General features: G+C 41.5%; 1 protein-coding gene and 1 long non-coding RNA gene across 2 annotated transcripts; both read right to left on the bottom strand.

Moving 5' to 3' along the window:
• Positions 1-1,851: 1,851 nt before the first annotated feature.
• LOC119741611 lies at positions 1,852-2,898 on the bottom strand. The gene is made up of 3 exons (XR_005272755.1): positions 2,815-2,898; positions 2,233-2,328; positions 1,852-1,941 (listed from the first exon to the last, which is right to left on the bottom strand). It is a non-coding gene; the product is annotated as an uncharacterized LOC119741611 (long non-coding RNA).
• Positions 2,899-10,476: 7,578 nt separating this feature from the next.
• Positions 10,477-19,071, bottom strand: LOC119741568 (histone-lysine N-methyltransferase ASH1L-like). The gene is made up of 9 exons (XM_038217372.1): positions 18,977-19,071; positions 18,429-18,522; positions 17,504-17,646; positions 16,258-16,430; positions 14,668-14,834; positions 13,704-13,747; positions 13,081-13,214; positions 11,964-12,133; positions 10,477-11,325 (listed from the first exon to the last, which is right to left on the bottom strand). Exons 4-8 carry the CDS (start codon positions 16,280-16,282, stop codon positions 12,066-12,068), a joined length of 438 nt encoding a protein of 145 aa, XP_038073300.1. The 5' UTR covers positions 16,283-16,430; positions 17,504-17,646; positions 18,429-18,522; positions 18,977-19,071; the 3' UTR covers positions 10,477-11,325; positions 11,964-12,065.
• Positions 19,072-19,423: the final 352 nt, after the last annotated feature.

Genomic DNA, 19,423 nt, shown 5'->3' with positions numbered 1-19,423 from the left:
GGCATTTCCCCCCATGAGACATCCTTAACTCGTACTCCGGCATGCTCCCTCACTTAAGAGTTCTTTTATGTACGACAGATTCAGCGAGCTGACGGTGTACATTAATTACCTTTTTAAACACAGTTAACCCAAAATCAATCCAGCATAGGATAACTGTCACTGCGGAAAGTTTACTGTAAGCACCAGTTTCCCCATACAGGCCTATTGAATTCCACTATAGTTATTGCAATTATACTTCAGTCTTCACCGGTTTAATAAATAACATCAACAATTTGGGAAAATATTCGTGGCCATCAATCTTTTTCGAGTTTTTCTAAATATATCGCATTGACCTAGTTTAATATCAAAGGTTGAGTAAAAATAGACTCAAGAGATTACAGTCCGGCCAAAGATCCCTTCAAAATAAACATGGGATAAACTTTTTTAACTTTACGAGGGACATAATTGGACTTTAGAATACGATAGGATTGTTGAGACTAAGTGCAAAAATAATGTAAAAGATGGATACATCAGTAAAGTATCTGGGCCCAGTGCGCGCTTGAAGCATCACAAACATAATTCAAAACAAGACGAAAATCAAACGAAAATAAGTCTTAAAAATTAACATGAAAATGTTGGTACTTTTTATTTAAAACGCCATAGTTAATGGTGCGGGGAAGACGCTTTCCAAAAGTACAGCTTTTTAAAGCAAAACTGGACAGACAACCCGCACTCTTTAGTACGGGTCTTATGGACAAGCTGCATGGCCATTTTTGTCGTGTTCCCTGATGATGTATTGCATCAATTGTGAACTGTTGAATTGGATGGTGCCAGATTTTATTCACCATAGCCTCGCTTTCATTTTTTTTTTAAATGTGGCTTAAAACATAAGAGTAGTAAGTTTAATCACAAATTTTAAATTATTCATCAGAGCAGACTGGTATTAATTTGTAACGTCATTGCTTTCATTTATGGCCGACTCATAAATAAGGCCAATATCTGAGCATGCTAACAGGTCTATCACTAGGTTAAGGGGCACATGGGAGTGCACAAATTTTTCAAGGGGGCTTTTCACAAAGCTTGCACAATACAGGGCGAGTATAAAAAAAACCGAAACTCAAATGTCGGGACTGTTGTTTTATTGAAGTTCTGCATGTAGCACTTTCAAAATCTAGGACATGAAAGCCCAATTCATAAGCTTTCTTTTAGAACAAGAATCATTCAAATCACTCATGTACCATTTTTTTATTGTGTACATCGATCACGCAGTGACCAAACTTGCCTCAAAAAAAATGAGTGCGTTCGATTACTTCCCCGCACTTACTCGTGCAAGCGCGACAGCGTTCGATTTACCTCTCACGTGACTTATCGCGCTTACTCGAGCCTGGCCCAAGTAACTGACTCACCGAGCCGGTTACTTGGGTAAGTATCCCATAAGGCCATGCAATAGATATGACTGCCAGAGCTACGGCTGTACATCTATTGTCAGCGAGTCCCCGCGTATTTTCAATGGGCGTGGACCTAGATCTAGCTCTAAACAGTTGATTCGGATGCAGCCTGTGTCATGTCAAAGTTCAACTTCCAGCTCTTGCACGAAACTTGTGACCCGAAACCGTTCGTTTATTTAGCTCCACTCTGCGCATGTCTGTCATCACGAGAGGAGCCAGGCGCGAGTATTCAAGCTGGGGGAAGTAATCGAACGCACTCAAGGCAATTTTTCACTTGTGAGAGCCCCTCTGCCCATCCGGTACAACCTCACCCCGGCAGTAATCTCTCAGCCTCCGTTTATCATCGTCGCCACGTTTAAAACGGAAACATTAAAATATTTATCCATAACAATTATGAGAGCGAAATATAACAAAGATTTCTTACGCATTGTCAGATGAAAACGAAACTGTTCGGATTCCCTCATAAGACCGGCGGTTGTACAGACCCGGTTTGACTGGACTTTCACCTTTCACTCTGATAAAATTAATGTAAATATCACAACACAACAAGCACTTGGCGGTTAAAGATAAATCACCTGTTGCAATTTATCAGTAACCAATAAAGTCAAAGTACAATGCCACTCAGTCCCATCTCGCTATATTAAAGATGGATATAATAGTTCCTTACTGCTCCACTCACAACCAATGATCAACCTCCTCCCCAAATTACGCAGAATCGGCATTATGGTGGCCACAAACGCCATAAAGCAGTGGGATTCACCCCCGGCCCCTGATTTTGTTGGACTGTTTTACATTAATGATTTACCCTGCCTCAACTCGAGACGAGTTGCTTGAGATATCGAATGCTGACTTGGAGCGTGGTCTCAGGTACACTGGTGTCAGAGCTCCGCGGGAGTGTTCCCTGATTGCAAAATGTGATTAAAAGCCACAGTAATGGTTCAGATTAAAATACGTATTTTTTATATGTAAAAACAAGCTTTTAATATTGTATTTTACTAAACTCATTTTCCAGTTGTTACCACTATGAGGATTGATTGCAGGTAACATCGCGATTTTTACGATTATTCTCAGGAAGACGGCAACTGGCATCTTTTGCAACAACAAAAACGAAGGCAATCAATCGACCCCAATTTATAAACCTTTGAGATTCAAATGTGTTAGGTTTTGGCCCTGTAAAGTTCAGCAACAATATATTGCACGAATAAAAGCGGACACAGCCCACAAGACAGAGAACACTGCTTTGGATTATTATACATGTATACAGTTTATATACTGTACTTGGAAAGAAACCCCAAACTATCATCCCTAACCAGACACCAAGCAAGCCTGTAACGGTTCAGAGTTCTGAAATTCAACACTACTTGTATAGTGAAACTTCTATACGTACTTTTTCTCTGTTGCCTCCATTTCCAATACACTGTTGTTGGAAGTGAACAGGTCCACCAGTCTACCAGTAACAGTCCCATTTACTTCTCTGCGAGTGAATAAGTGCAGAACGTCAAGGTTTCGGTCATACGAAGAGCGCGAATAATGTTTACATGTCCAATGTCCAAGCGCTTTATATGGCGAAGGTTTTCTAAAAATCGTGTAATCATTCACGAATATTAACCTGGTGTTTATAACTTGGGTCATGCGCTGATAGTTTACACAAAGGACAGTTTAACCAGCCCGATGGTTTTGCTTCCTGATCTCCTATTGGATGCAAGAAATAAATACCTGAATTCCAGTGCTTTTTTGGCATTTCTTGAATGAATCCAAACTGACTGGTACACCAGTTTAAACCATTCTAACAGCATATGAATAAAAGTCAACTTTTGGGACAATTTCTTTTTTACCCAGAATAAGCGCTATGTCGTGATGACCTGAAAATGTGCATCTTCACTACGTTGGTATTACATGAAATGGCACAAAGAAGTGTGGAAGTATTTGTAATAATGCTAATACAAGTATAGGAATTATCCCCAACTACTGTTTGACCAAAACTTTGAAGAAAATTGGTAAAAGGGGCCCTGTTGTGGTTATCACTACTCGGTAAATGAAGGCATATAAAATATTACAGGCAAGCAAATATCTCTGCCAGACTTTATGACAATTGCATTGGCTATAGATCATGTGACATAGCCTATACGTTAACAAAATTAGATGTTGTGGTCACGTGATGCCATCTTCCAGCAAACAGTTCTCTTCTGCACAGCATGTACATCTTTTGAAATATGAATGGTTTAAAAAGTGTTGACATTATACTGTTTAATGCAAGTTGATAACAAGAAAAAGATGCTTCAGTATTTGGTTTGCACGGCGGTTGCCTGTCGGCATGATGTCACAGGGCACATAATGGTCTAAAGAATTCCCCACATACGGAAGTGTGGGCTGATTCTACTAGCGAGTACTTACCCGTAGAGCATTGCCCCACATATGCAATAACTCCTAGATGTCACTGGCCATCGCTAAGATTGAATTCCAGACTATTTTAAGCCCAACCACCATTACACAGCCTCTATTCTCGACCGTGCATTGTATACAAGCGCATCCGTCAACACGTACACGAGAATGGAGGGCGCTCTATGGGCGCTCTTTCAGGCACTCGTTAAAATCAGCCCACACTTCTACTGGGGGATATACCCCCCCCCCCCGGATTTACGCCCCTGCTTTCAGGCATGCCCCTGGTTAGGAAGTCATCAGGCCGATCCGTCGATGATGAGCATCTGGCAGACACCAGCCGGAAGGTGACAGTGTTGCGAGATGCTGGACAGTGTGGCAGAACTGCAGTGAGGTTTAGAGTCTGACAGTTGCTGCAGTTGGACACCATCCGATGTAAGAGCCATAGGGCATGGACGAGGGGTCCAAAGTCATCATTCAAGTGGATGAGACAGACTTTGAGATGGATTCCAAGATGTCAAGTAAAGATAACATCAACGTGTGGTTCTTGCAAGAAAGGAGCAATTGGGGGTAATATGCCCATCACCTGGATCCAAAGAATGTGACCTGGAATGAGGGCCTATGGAGTTTGGTGTGCAGCAAGCCATATTTGCGGTAAGGAGGAAGGCTATCACTACCAACATGTCCAAGGGAATGGCCTAACTGAGACGCTAGAAGGGACCCAGTTCGTGCTGTAAAACAACCTTGTTAATGACCCACTTTAGGAGGTCAAAGGAGGGTGCATTGGGGTATAAGAACATGCATTTGAAGTGGGGCACAGGGCAGCACAATACGAACAGAAGAACCGTCTAGTAAGCTGCGGTAAGTGGTCAGCTGCCAACAGACTAACAGTATAGCTATAGCTGACAAGATGGATCAGGAACAATGAAAACTCAGAGTCAAAGTGGGTGGATCCATTGTCCTAACTGACCGCTATAAGGACACTGGTTGACCGTCAACGGTCGCAGGCTGGGAAATGGGAGGAATGCCGGTGCGTCAAGGTAGCAGTTACTTTGGTACTTGTTACTTGGTTGGTGATCCTCCTAAATATTCCATCTGGGGAATTTAAACTGGAGGTGTGGTGAGAGTGGTCGAGATTAAGTTTTGTAACAAAAGAACATTCTTAAAGGAGTGTGGGCTGGTCAGCGCCACCGTTGAGTCCGGGAGGTCATTCCAATTTTTAAGTGTTCTTGGGAAAAACGAAGAAGCATTTCTGTCAGTCATGGCCTGGTGAAGTTGCAACTGTGTACTATTGTGTCCTCGTCGCGATCTTCCAGTTTTTTTCGGGGGATGTAGGCTATTTGGTATTGTCAATGTCCATAAGTCCATCAGGATAAAAAAAAGGTGCGGTGCTGTTTTCCTCTAATACTTCCAAGGGTGTCCAATCAAGACTTTCACGATAGCAGAGATGCTAGTGTCACGTCCATAGGTGTTTGAAACGAACCTTGCAGCTCTCTTCTGGACTTTTTCTAATTCTTTGATCATTCTTGAAAGTATGAGGGTCCCATGCTGCCATAGCGTAGTCAAGATGGGGTCGAACAAGGGAAGATACAACCTCTCTGATGGAGGAGGAAGCATGATGAACATTTCTTTTGATGAAATTCAGGATTTTTGTAGCCCTGACAGATGCATGCTGGGCTTGCTTGTTCCACCGGAAGTCTTTTTGGAGGAATATTTCCAAATACTCGGACACTGGTCTGTTTCATCTAGCTGTACTCCCATCATGTTGTAACGGTACGGTACGAATAAACGTCACAATTTGTGGAGTGCGAGCTGATGCATGGCAAGAGCATCTCCATTTGACGGGTATATTGCAGGAATAATGTCGATCGATGCCGTGTGAGCAAAGCTGCACGATTATGTAATTGTTCCAGAGTGCAAACTGCCGAGGTGGGGCAAGTGCAACTCCACTTCACAACCGACTGGTCTTCGGAGAGTGGAGTACGAGTTGCCGAGGTGGGCCAAGCGTAACTCCTCTGTCAATAGGGGTGTGCGAGTTGCCGAGATGGGGCAAATCATGCAACTCCGCTTGACAAGTGACCGGTCGCTGTGGATGATGTGGGAGTTGGACTATGCATGTTGCCGAAGTTGGGCAAGCGTTGTTCCGCTGTAAATGGGGAGGAGGAACTGCCGAGATGGGGTAGGCACGTTTCCGCTTGACAAGGAAGGGAATGGCGGGGATCAGCCCGGTATAGTAGGCCTAGACCGTCGGGTGGAAGTGCGAGTTGCCGAGGCGGGGCAAGCACACTTCCGTGACAATAGCGGGAGAGGGAATGCCGAGGTGGGATGGGGCAGGCGCTACTCCGCTTAATCTTCCTGCCCGATGCACCAAAAATGACAGCAGAATACGAAGTTTTCCAGAAGGCAGTAGACGATAAATACCGCAAACTTAGCGTAACTAATGGCTAAGGAAAACGACAAGAACAGAGAGCAAATATTGATGATCTTGAAGATAAAAAAACACGTCTTTCCTGTCGCGCGTGAAAGGAGAAAAGAGGATTTGTCATGGCGGGCGGACCTCAATGTACTTTGGGAAATAAATAAGCGAATGGCTAGCGCCCACTGGGCGATATTATGTAGTAACGATCGAGGCATTTTGAATTTTGATTGGACAAAGCCTGGTTTCCATATCGACGTTATACTTTTGCAGACTGCGTAGACAGTGCGCGGAACCGTCTGCGAGATAGTTTGCGTCTGTCTGGGTAGTCGGTGACATTTGCAGATGAAAAGTTTCCCCATGTCTGCGTTGTAGTTTGGATCTTGTTTGCACGGTTGCTTTCGGCGTTTCTAACCTCGTTATCAAGAATCTGCGCTTTATATATACCCATCAATTTACCACAGGAAGTATGTACATGTGCGCTGGAAAATGGAAAATTACTGCACGCGTGAAACAAATATTGTCTATTAAAATAATAGGCATAATTATTATAGCCATAATAACTTTGGTTAAATGCACAACGCCTTGTGAGTTTGTCAACGTGGCGTGTGTAGTCTTCGCTGAATTCGCGCGTCGTGGATGGCCTTATCAAAACGCTAAAGCAGGTCCATTAGATTTATCATGAGGAAGGCAGATTGATTCAACCACGACAGGGGCTAGGCACGACTTAGCAGAGACATTGATCAGCCAATAGGCCAATACGAATTTTAAATTTGAGCAAATTTAGGGACTTTTCAAGAACACCGGTTGCTTCTCCAGCCTCACTGGCTTCCGGAATCATCTGAACTTTGGCCTAATAATATCATAGGACTCGATGTTCCTGATCCAGAATTTTGGATCCATCGAAGTCAATCAATGCAGGGGGTGGACGTAAAACTCTCGCAAAACCGAAATTGGAGACGAAGCCGTGGTTAAGAAAACACCAGTTATTTACTTCCAAGTTAAATGTTGCAGGTAAGAACGAAATTGCCTTATTTAGCCGACCAAATATATCCGTGTCATCATCTTGTGACGGCCCTTGCATGAAAGTATCAATGAAGGGTAAAAGCAGCTCTCAACCGGTCTTTAAACTTGTATTCAGGGGGGGGGGTAATTAAAGTAATAATTGAATAATTTAATAAACAGCTTTTGTTGATACAACATGCACGCCCCTTTTCCCGACTGCTACACACGGGACTTGCACAAGGCAACGCAACCCTTTTACAACAAGAAATAAACAGATCATCCCAAACGTCTGACTGGTAGGCCTATAACATGACATTTTATGATCCTTGCCATTTTCTTGTCAAAATGTTACAATACGTACAAATCGGGATTTGGCAAAGCATAACAAAAGATGAAACAACGCGGCTTTTCTTCTTCGGCATTACACAAAGATGGGGTATCTGAACTACCTCACAGACGCCACCACACAAAATTGAATAATTCAGTAATTTCACAAACTTACAAAACCGAACTTTTAGTAGTGCTGTGCAGTTAACATAATATTTGACAGTCAAGCAATAATTAACAGGTATTACCAGAAGCAGAACAGTTGGAAATACAATGCGGTTGTGTGCTAATCAACCAGAAAGCCTCTCTTTTTCAAAAGAATTGTACCAGCTACTATTGTGCGAGAAACAGACACACAGATTTTTTTCATTGCAACGTAAAAAAAACAAAGCTTCGTTTTCCTTTCAGCGGTCTTGGAAAGAGCAGGGTAGAATACTTTATCATTAGGAAGTAAAAGTGACAGAAATAAAAAGGAGTTAACTCGCTTAAGTGTTTTTTTTCTTTAAAGACTAAAACTGAAGAATTAAATTCAGTGCAACAAAAGCATCTAACAGCTTGTTACAAGTACTGGTTATGGGAACGGACAAACAGAACACAGATTTTTACAAGCATCATCAAAAAGGTTGGTAAAATTCTTTGCAAAAATATGCTTTTTGAACTGCTTTGTAACGATTAAATCCTTGGTTTCTTCCTTCAACAGGAACAAAATTATCCGAAATATTCAGCTGTAAAAAAGTAAATGAAAACATGGGCTGCCTCTCGGTCCTAATTTACACGAGATATCTACATGATTGGGAACATTGCAAGTAACAAGATTGGATACCTTGAACATTTTTCAAAACGAGTGATTACTTATAGACAGTCTGTAAAATTTCAGTTTTTCATTTTGGAAAGAGAGTGGAGCTTCTTTTCGCTAACTGTTATCCTCCGACATTTTCCTGTTAAAACGGATTTAAAAATGAATACGGATAAAGCATTTTTGTTAAAAATTGATAAAAATATCATTCAGCGTCTTAAAAAAAATCGAAAACCAGAAACATTCCTTAATATTAGATGCAAAAACTGAATTCAAGACAAGACCCGCGAACTGCTAACATGAACGGTCTTGCAACGTTGAAAGTTTAATTATTTTTGCTGAAACTATTTCGATAGTAACTAAAATAAATACAATGACACAGGAGTTCTCAATAACTAAACGAAGCCAGCCTTCTCGGGCTGAAACCATAGCGGTTTAACAACCGCCACAGACAAGCTGTTAACATTCTCACTACAATTGGTATCGCACTAGCAGAAAAAGGGTAAGTTGTGACATAAACGTTTTTTTTTTTTAAACATCTGTACAGATTGCACCTTAACAACAAAACAGTTCAACATTCGTTCGGTAAATGCACCGAGGCAGGGCCAATTTCAGCACGAGAAGTGATTCGTCAATTAAAATTTCATGGAGTGCAGTGCGGTGGGAAATATTCTTAAGACAAAAACCAACTCTGTCCATTTTGTGACAACCGGAAAAAAGTATTGCTGGTAAAAGCTATCAGTTAAAGGCTCATTTCACCAGCGCAGGACATACCAACGCGAACGCTTCTATAACACTGTATAAAAGATAGCATGAATTGAGGAACACTAAAAACTGGCATTTAAGTCATAAACTGACTGTGAATCAGCGCAGTGAAAATACCACATCATTGATTTGTACAGCGATTAGAAAACAAGAATTTAAATGCAATAACCACATGATAAGCAAACTGTTACCCAATTACATTTTTCTCACTGATGAAAAGAGACGAGTTTCAAAAAAAATAATGGCCAGCCTTTTTCTTAAAGAAGTCAGCTAACCAACAGTGGCTATTAATATATATTAATTTGTGTCTGGAACACAGAAAACAATGAAGAAAATGTTCAACTGATTATTTAGCAACAGCGACCAATGGGTTCAATGAACTCGCAATTCCACTAACTGAATACGGGTTTCTTTCAAAACCCTCTCAATATTAAACAGATAGCTATGCATCATCGTTATCTACGGTATATTTAGTTCCTTTCAAAAAATGTAAATCTTTTGCAATTGCAAACTTTAAAAAAAAAAGCAATACTGTTCAAAAAAAAGTGGGACGGTGCAATCAACATGGAACACATCGAATCAAAACCTTGCCATGAACATGCATTTGTTTTCTGTATTTTTTTTATGATCAACTACGGAATACAGCCATTTAATGACATAAACGGGACACATTATCCAACAAATTCTCATGTTCCTAAAACATAATAATTTTTTTTTTTAAATGGTAGATTTTTAATTTGTACAACTCCGGTGGTTTTTAACCGTACACATGTTATAACTCATTTACAAGAAACAGCTATTATTACTACCATTATAATTGTCATTCTGTATACTATTTACAGTTGTAATTTTTTTTTCAGTAGATTCCACACATAAGCCTTTCAAGTAATTCCTGAAGCTATTTTACCTCCCCCGCATATCCAAAAAAAAAAAAAAAATCCTACCAACATTATCAGCTTCATTGAAATGCTTCCTCCGTTTTTTAACAAGATAATTTCATTATCATAATTTGTTCTACCTTTTCCGACTACATTACACATTTACATCTTTGGTACACAGCATTAGCTGGGGCAAACCACTGTAACACACTATTGCATAGACAAAATTACAAAGCCTCAGTCAAGATTCTTCCAAGGCCCCCCCGTCTGAATAACGTGGCTACGGCTAGCAGTGACAGACACATCTATGGGGAGTGGCTACAGCTGCCTCCATAAGCACATATGGAGTCCTAAGCCACAGCCAAGTAATTCAGACGTGGCCTGAGATAGCCTCAAGCCCAGCCAAACAAAAGTCTGTCTTACACTAACCAGTCCAACTCATGGCGTGCTACAGAGTTAAAGCCCCCCCACCCACCCCCACCCCCGACCTGTTCTTTTCTAGCATGCTCTCTTCCAAACCAAACACTTTATACACAAATTAATTACAACCAGTTTATTGTTCAGTAAAAAATAAACAATCCAGTGAACATCGTTGTCCCCCTATCCTTTGCAATTCTGAACAGCCGCAAAGCTAGAACATAAACTTTAAACCATCACGATAAAAATATCTATCACTGTCCAAAATTCTACTTGATTATTCAGATCTGCATTAAAAAGTCGCCCGTATTAAATGGCTGACCACGTTATCTGTCAGAACTTGTGTCCACCACCTGTCAATCTGTAAAGGGACCCTTTCTGTCTGTCAATCAAACCCGCACATGGACCAATTAGATCACAACTTTTAGTCAGGTGACCATGGTCAGCCTATCAAACTCAGTCAACTGGTCAATACACCAAAAGTGGGCGGGGCTTGTGACCAAACAAAGATCAACTGCATGTATCCCTTTTTTTCAGCACAAATCATTGCAAGTGGCATTTTTGTTCACTGCACAAGTGTACTGTAGCTACGTTTGTAATAGCTCCTCATTACGCAAACTCTTTACAGAGCTTTCAACAATGTTCGAAAATTTGTGACCTTTTAGACTGTCAAACTTCTTTTTCATACCCACGAAAAAGCCAAATATAAGGAGTTGATCTTGGAAGCTGATTAGTCGTTCATTGTCAGGATCAGCATCTACCTCAATCAGTGTAGGAGATGCTGACACCTCCAGACACCATCAAGGTAGATCTTCTCAGAGTCATGCCGTCAGAAAAATCCATCCAATGAATGAGGCGGCCTCTTGCAGCGACGTTTGCCATTTCCTTCCTCCAGTAAGTACGTCAGATCAACAGCTATCCGACAAAACAAATATACATGTACAATGGTAAAATTCCAGAGACAAATGACAACTCAAGGCTATGTGCATGACTGGTTCATTGAAAACCAGACCAAAAACAAAGCATTACAGAATTGCAAGACACAACAGCATCAGGAGTGAGTCAAGTCGACCAATTTGAAAATAGAATTTGGTCTCAGATGAGCAAGCTTTATGCATTAATTTTCTACAGGACAATGCGATGTCTAAAAACCAAACACCCTGGATTCATTCCGAAAAACTGCAACAGTCAATCACAAGTCATCACAACTTTCATGTGCATAATTCAAATTTTAGGAATACTTTAATTCATGCGTCTCTGGAATGTATAGTCTGGATCTAGAAATTCCAAGCATACATCACACTTTACTTTTACATTAGCTTGAATAAAATGCACTTGAGGTATGACTGGAATTTCTCGGGTCGGAGTACCAAACTTAAAATGACTCGATTTTGATTCATCTTGTTGATAGTGCATCTATATACTGCCACAGTGACTTGACCAATATTGACAGGGACTGGCTTTATAATTTCAATTTTTGAAACACTAGTCTGGAACGGGGGTTACCAACGGCTATCCTAACCAGAGACTGGCTGTACTTGATTGCAACCTACGCTGTTTGTTAGGTAGCTTGGCTAGTAGACCCAGCAGCAGTCCATTGAGTCGGTCCTTCTGGACAGCTATTCTCTCAGCTTTCTGCTGCTCTATCAGCCGTCTCATTGCCAAGGATTGCTCCTTCTCTCGCTTCTTGTTGATTTTTTTGAGTTTCTTCGACTCATCGGCACTGCTCATTCCAAAAAAATTAAGAAAAAAAAAAAGAGAAAAGCACAAATTGAAACAGATGCCCCCCGATCTGACTAAACACTGATTAAACGTTTTTAGTAAAGTCGTGGCTTTTATTTTTTTGGTTGCAGAATACTGGTGGTATCATCAACTTTTATAACTTGAGGAATTTAAAGATGCATGCCCAGTGCCCTTTAAACAGAGACTTGTGTTGCTCTACACTTTTTTCCTCTAAACTTCACTGAGTTTTTCAATGGAAGTTTTCATTTATATTAATTTTCAAAATGAACCACAACAAGGGCGGATCCGGGGGGGGGGGGGGGGGGGGGGGGGCCAAAGGGGCCATGGCCCCCCCCCCCCAAAAAAAAAAAAACCAAATTTTTTAATTTTTTTATGTGACATCGCAATAAAGGCAGGCAATGAGTACACCACCATCTTTTCCTCAAAAAAACGTTGGTTAAAGTGGTCAGAAATTGCCTCAGATCGCACCACAGAGCATCTAGAATCCAAAAAAAATTTCGGGGCCATTAAGCGGGCCCCGAACCCCAGGCCATAATTTTTTTGACCCACTTTTTGGGGGGACCAAATTTTTTTGGGCCCCCCAAAAAATTGTGTTCTGGATCCGCCCTTGAACCACAAAGGGAAACCGACTATGTGAATTACAACAATTTTTTGAAAAGTTGAACAAAGAAATTGACTGGAGCGGGGTTTGAACCTGCGACCTCCGGATAACCGTTCCGCTCCTTTTACCAACTGAGCTATCCAGCCCTATGTTGGTGGTTCCCCAATTCGTCAATATCTTTGTTCAAAGGGCGATAGTCAGAAGCCATGCAGCCAGGGATCACGCCCAAAGTCACGATACAGACCTAGGTAATAGCAAACAGGGATCACTCAGAGAGGATACGGCTTTTTGAAATTGATATTAATTTATTTGATTGTCAGACGTACCTGTTGGTCTTGTTCTTTCCCGTGCTGCCTTTGTTTCTGTGCTGTTGTTTATCACTGGGTGTGCACTGTGACCCTCCTGGGGTGCGTTGCTGTCACCTTCTTCCCCATCTGTCTTGTCTTTGCTACATGTGGCGCTGAAACAGACAAGGATCAAATGTAATACAGCGCAAAAGCCTAATGTGCTTGTAGTTGAGGCCGCAAAATACATGTTAGTCATACGTAAATGACAAGTCCAGTTGCAAGTCACAGGGGACGAACAATAACAAAGGAATGCCCTTGTCACTGTTCATATGCAGATTGTGGGTTTATTTGGTATTGAATGACTTCTGACAGACTTGTGATAGGCTTGTGATGGGTTTGTGATTGGCTTGTGATGAGTTTAAGATGGCTTACGATCAGCTTACAATCGATTACGACACTGACCATATGAACTGAGTTTGCCAGGCCCCACTTGATCAAAGGAGTAGTTCATGATAAAGCTCTCTGTGGTTTTTTCCCCAGTCTACAAAAAAAATAAAATGTCTTCCATTTGTTTCAAAGGGAACTTTTTCTACGTCACAAGTTTGCAAGAAACCAAAATTACAGATTGTTCTATTGTGAAACAAAAGATTAGAAGTACTTACCGGCCACCATAACCCCTCTTAAAATGCTCCGGTACAAGGTGTGGCTGAAACACAAAAGATAAGCACATCTCATTCATCTTATGAAGCATTATTTAACAATGGTATAAGCCTCACACGGCCCGCTCCACCAAATAAGCATGAGCAGCAGAACCAGGCAGCTGGGTATCTGACCGCTGATGTCAGGAACCGGTTCCAGATTATGGGATCGGTACCCACCACCAACTTAACATATTACTCAGTAACAGACAATGAAAAAGAAAGGTTTTGAATGCCATTTGTGGGGATTTTCCAAAATGAAAGCCAGGCTACATGGAAAAGCAAAACAGATTTAACGTTTATGTGCATTTTAACGCGCGACAGCTGACGCTTGCGGAAGTTGCAGGCACACCGGTTTGCCAGTACACCATGGGCAAATCCCTCTTGTGATGTAATGTTGGCTCTGAAGAGTGATGGTGGTGAAAATAGGGTCTTGATGTTTCGAACAGTATACATGTTTTCTGCTTGTCTTCTGGAGGTACAAGAAGCAGGTTTTATGTACACCTTCCAAGGACTCATCCAATAGGGGGAAAACAGAAGTGGACAGCAGAGCCCGTTGTGTAGATTTTAACTACTGCCTCTGGTCTGATGCTGTGTTTAACTATTTACCGTCTGTACACTCTTCAACAACTTCATTTTTTTTCTCGAAAACCAATTTTCAATTTGATCGTTTAGGTAAGGGTCGCTTTTGTGGCTTTAACACCCAAAAGATCCACCGTAATTATTTTTGTCGGCAACTAATTTGATATTTGTTATGTAACTATCTTTCAGACATAAAAATAGTCTTATTCTTTTGTTTGATGTCTCATTCGAAAGTGGACAAAACTGAAAAAACAATAATTAACAATAATTTTCAGGATGAAAAAAACACAAGGAGAGCAACTATCAATTCTAATTTGGACCAACATGTAACTCAATGAGAACTCACCGAGTAGTCTCTCTTGGGGACCAGTTTCTTGTCAAACTTGTCAAAGGCGTAGGTCTTGGTGCAGATGGGGTATTTATTGCGGCTGATGGGATTGAAGAGATGCGCAGTCTTGTCCAGACGGTACTCACAGATATACACGTCCTTCTCCTCCACACCTTTAGGTCTCCCTGCAGGGCAAAAGAGACATGAGTGTATATGAGCGGAACTCACGGGTCAGGGAGATGATAGATTTTGCCCTCCACTGACATAATTTCTTAAAGGCAGAGTACATTATTTGAAGCGATCCAAAAAGTAACTGACAAAATTATTGTTGAAAAGCTTACTTGGTCTACAGATAGTTTATGGCAATAAATTCCCTGTGAAATTATTCTTTGTGGCATGCTGTCACTTTGAAGAAAACACTAAAAAAGGCAATTTCCAAAGATGAGTCAAGTTATGCAGTTTTGGAAATTACTGTTTGTAATTTGGCAAATCCGTGAACGGGTGCGCGTGCAAGCGTTGACACGATGCACACGTGCAGGCAGTTGCTATTATTGGTCGGTTCTGTGCGTAGCATTGCGAAACTGCAATCGGCTGAATAACAATGTGTCTCCGATTCTAATTTCGGGCGCAATTCAAAACATGGCTCTGCAACTTTTGAATTGAAATCGCGATCCTAGAATTTGGTTTGCTTATAAACAGCACTAAGCTGAAACTTCTTCAGGTTAGCACCCGTCTTTGGGTTTGAGCAATTTTGTTGCTTCAAACAAAAAAAATGCATTAATGACAAATGATCTACCCGACTTTTAAACTTCTGAGAAAAAATTACAAGCTTGACCTTGGGTTGGATTTGAACCCACAACCTCCTGCTTACTAATGCAGATGTCTTATCACTTGACCACCGAGCTTGCCAGGGTCGGCTGGCTGGAATAGCATTGGTTACTCTCTGTACTACTCCAAACCGCACCAGCACTGAAAGGCTTTATGTATTCATCAAGGAGTAAATGCAATGTAATACAATGTTGTATAGGTGCTAATGGCTAATGGATCAAGTATCATGCTGAAAAATATCGAAATGATCTTGAGACATTCTAAAACATTCTACGGTTGGCGTAGTGGTACTTTCCTCGCCTTCCACCGCTGTGACCCGGGTTCGATTCCTGCCTGGGCCAATATGTGGATTGGTTTTTCAGTCCCTACTTGATTCCGTGGGTTTCCTCGGAAAGTTCTTCTGGGGTTTTCCTCCCATGTCTAAAACTGTAATTTCTTCACATTGTCTTTCTTTACTGGGGCCCTGGGAGACCAGTGGATTCCACTGAATGGGCTACCCAGTTAAAATAAGAAATAAATAGGCCTAACATAAACACAACAAATAACACAAATAAAACAAATAGAAGATTAAGCCAACGTCAACAACAGTTCAGTTAAACTGTGTGACCCCTGAGATATTATCAAAATGTGTCGCAGTGTAACCAGCCATGTGATCAACCTTGATAGGCTGGTACCAAAAAGTCCATTAGTCTAGTCCAACTATAGTCAACTAGCATGGGTTCAAGCGAGGACAGTCGAAAGATGGTCAACTATAATTAACGTGTTCACTGTCGAGCATACCTTTGCAGTACGTGTAGAAGTCCATGACACAGCAGACTCCCACGATGATCTCTAGTTTAATGATCTCATACAGCGGCACCCTGAAGAGCTCGTTCTTGAAGAACTTCCTGGAGGGAGTGTGGTGAGTCTCGTAGGGTCTCAGGAAATGATGGCCAAAGGCAAACTGCTCACCGCTGAGAAAAGAAACAAAAATCATAACAGGTACCCATGGTGATGTACTTGTTTGTGTGCCAAACAAACCACAGTTGACAAAGTAATGTGCTTGGTACTTGGTACTGGTTGGTTCTTCTCCTAAATACTCCGCAGGGGAAGTTTTAACAGGAGGCCTGAAACACTGGGGCAAACCCCTTCTCTAAGCGATAAGTGTTACTGGGTTCTTTTACGTGCATTGCACAACACACGGGACCTACGGCTTTACGTCCCATCTGAAGGACGAAGCAATAATGGTTAGGTGCCTTGCTCAAGGGCACAAGTGTCCAGACCCGGGCTTGAACCCACATTCTGTTGCCTCTGAAACACCAGAGCATGAGTCCGGTGCTCTTGACGCTAGGCAATGACACTCATGTGCATGCAATTTTATTGTAAGGATATATAGGTGTAATGTCTTGTCAAAAATCAGACACTTCTGGGCAGAGCTTGAAATGCAGATATCACCTAAAAGTAATGCGGGCTAAAATGTATTTTTGAAATTTACAAAAAAATTAAGATGTGATTCTTACTATGTCTAAAGTATGCTGTGAAAGTTTAAGACTACAGTTTCACCTCTCATGGTAATTATTGGGTAAATTGTAAAGGGTTTCAACAGTCCAAAAACTACATAACCCCAGCTTAACCCTAACATCCTAAGGGCTCCTTGGGGGTCAAGGACCAAATATCACAGAATGCTAAATGTACTGTGCGCACTCGTATGGAAAGAAATGCATACTACAGGTTACTACTCAGTAGTATTTTGTAGCTTTGGGTGAGATTAGGGATTTAGTAAACCTTCAGGGCATTTTTCTTTTCACATCTGTGACACTGAGGGCTTTAAATGGGAATTAGTTTGCCAAGGAAGTCCTGTTTTCAGAAATTAAACCACAATTGTATCATATTAATCAATTTCTAATAAATAAAATCTGTTTTCACTCAGCTTTTTCAGAAGGGTGGCTTTTCTTTAAAAACACATCACACATATTTCTTGTTTCTTGAACACCCCTAGGATTATTTGTGTGATTACTGCACTATGTTTTTTAAATGTTCCACTTACTTTTCATTCTTCCAGAGTTTATCTACTCTGAATATGTTTGAGTTCAGCGGGGTCGACGTTTGACATCACCTCCGCCGCGGTCTTGATCCCTGATCCGTCGGCATTTTGATGTTGGTTGTCATTGGCAAGATAGACGCAGCAGCCTGTAGTGGTCAATATATCTCTCATTACAACTGAGTTAAATTAAAATGTGTATGTATAACAATCAAAAGGACAACATTTTTTTTTTCCCTCCTGCTGTCTGATAGTCAAAAAATCAGTCCTCTTCCCTTGCCATGCCTTTTACATAGGATAGTCACCAACAGTTAGATCAAGCACTGTGACTGGTCCGATTCAGTCAACAGACAAAAAGCAGCCATAACTTGTCAACGGAATGTCCGATTGAAGTGCAACAAACTGTAGTGTAAGGAGAATTCTATTCTCTTTCCTAATACATGTACCCACAAATGCTCAATTCTCCCTCTGCCCAATTCTGTCTCATTTTGTCAGAACGCCTCACATTTATGGAATGACCCAACTACATGTATTAAAAAAAATGGATAGATGGTCTGGCATCTTGTCTAACTTGATTATGGCAACTATTACAACAAACTGTACTCAGCCTGTAATTGGCGATTATTCGCTGTTGGCTGGGAGAAATAAATAAATAAAAAAACTTAAATACATTAACCCCCCCAAAAATAAATAAATTGATAGATGGTCTGGTACCTTGTCTACCTTTACTATACTATATAGATGGATGGATAGAATGTCTGGTACCTTGTCTACCTTGATTATGGCAACTATAAAAACAAATGGATAGACGTCTTGTATCTTGTCTACCTTGATTATGGCAGCTACTAAAAAAGCATGTATAAATGGTCTTGTATATGAACTCACTTGCTATTACAATTTTTCTAACAAATGGATGAGAATAGTCTTGTACCTTGTCTGACGGTCAGCGTTTCATCTCTCTGTAGGCACAGGTAATAGGTCTGATCCGGCTGAGCAAACTTGGGCTGGGGCACCATGCGAATCTCCTGTGTATGTTACAGACAGTGTGCGTTATTCAGCGTGAAACACTCACAACACTTGTACACAATGAAGACGTGTTTTTGAGATCAATAACTTTGCATTAGATAGCGCATGGTTCCATCTAAAAACATCTCATAAAACATGTGATTAACCCTAACACCTAGGCATCTCTGCTTGAAATGTCCTGTAACAACTAAGTGCAAAACTGGTACCCCAATTACCACTAGTCTATAGTCTCCAGTACCCCTAAACGGTTACAAAGACAGAGAGAGAGAGAGAGAGTTAGGCAGATTCCTGACTGCCATTGTTGCTGTCCGCCTGGGGCTCTTGTGAGTTTGTGCACATACATGTATATTCAGACGAATATTGGTTGGTCGTACGTTGCCTAATGAGCACACAAATTACTACCAGACTGTTCCCTGTTGGCATTGAGATTGACAAAGCTACCGGAAGTCATACCTTTGGCACTGGTCTGGGTTGGCAGAGTTCACATAGATAATGTTCAGCTGGCTCCTTCATATCAATACAGTCACAATGCTGCCAGATCTAAACAAAGACAGAAAAACACATGAAGGTACATTTTAACAACACCCACACAATATGATGTAAGAATGGGAAGGCAATAGGGAAGCGGTGGACATCATAAGTCGGGATACAGTCAGCAGGGAAGGGCAGGGGTTGCCAGGGGGTGAGGGTGGGACAGGGTTTTGGGCAGGGGTTGGGGTAGGGGTTTTGGGCAGGAGTTTGGTAAGGGCTTGGTGCAGGATTTGGGACGGGGGTTGGGTTAAGGGTTGGGGGGCAGGTGTGGGGTAGGTGTGGGGCAGGTGTGGGGCAGGTGTGGAGCAGGTGTGGGGCAAGGGCGGGCAGGGGGTGGTTAAAGGTTTTGGGCAGGGGTTGGGGTAGGGG

This window comes from Patiria miniata, unplaced genomic scaffold (assembly GCF_015706575.1).
Source record: "Patiria miniata isolate m_02_andy unplaced genomic scaffold, ASM1570657v1 HiC_scaffold_5, whole genome shotgun sequence".
Taxonomy (NCBI): domain Eukaryota; kingdom Metazoa; phylum Echinodermata; class Asteroidea; order Valvatida; family Asterinidae; genus Patiria; species Patiria miniata.
Note: the sequence above shows the minus strand (reverse complement) of the source record. Positions and strands in the feature narration are given on the sequence as shown.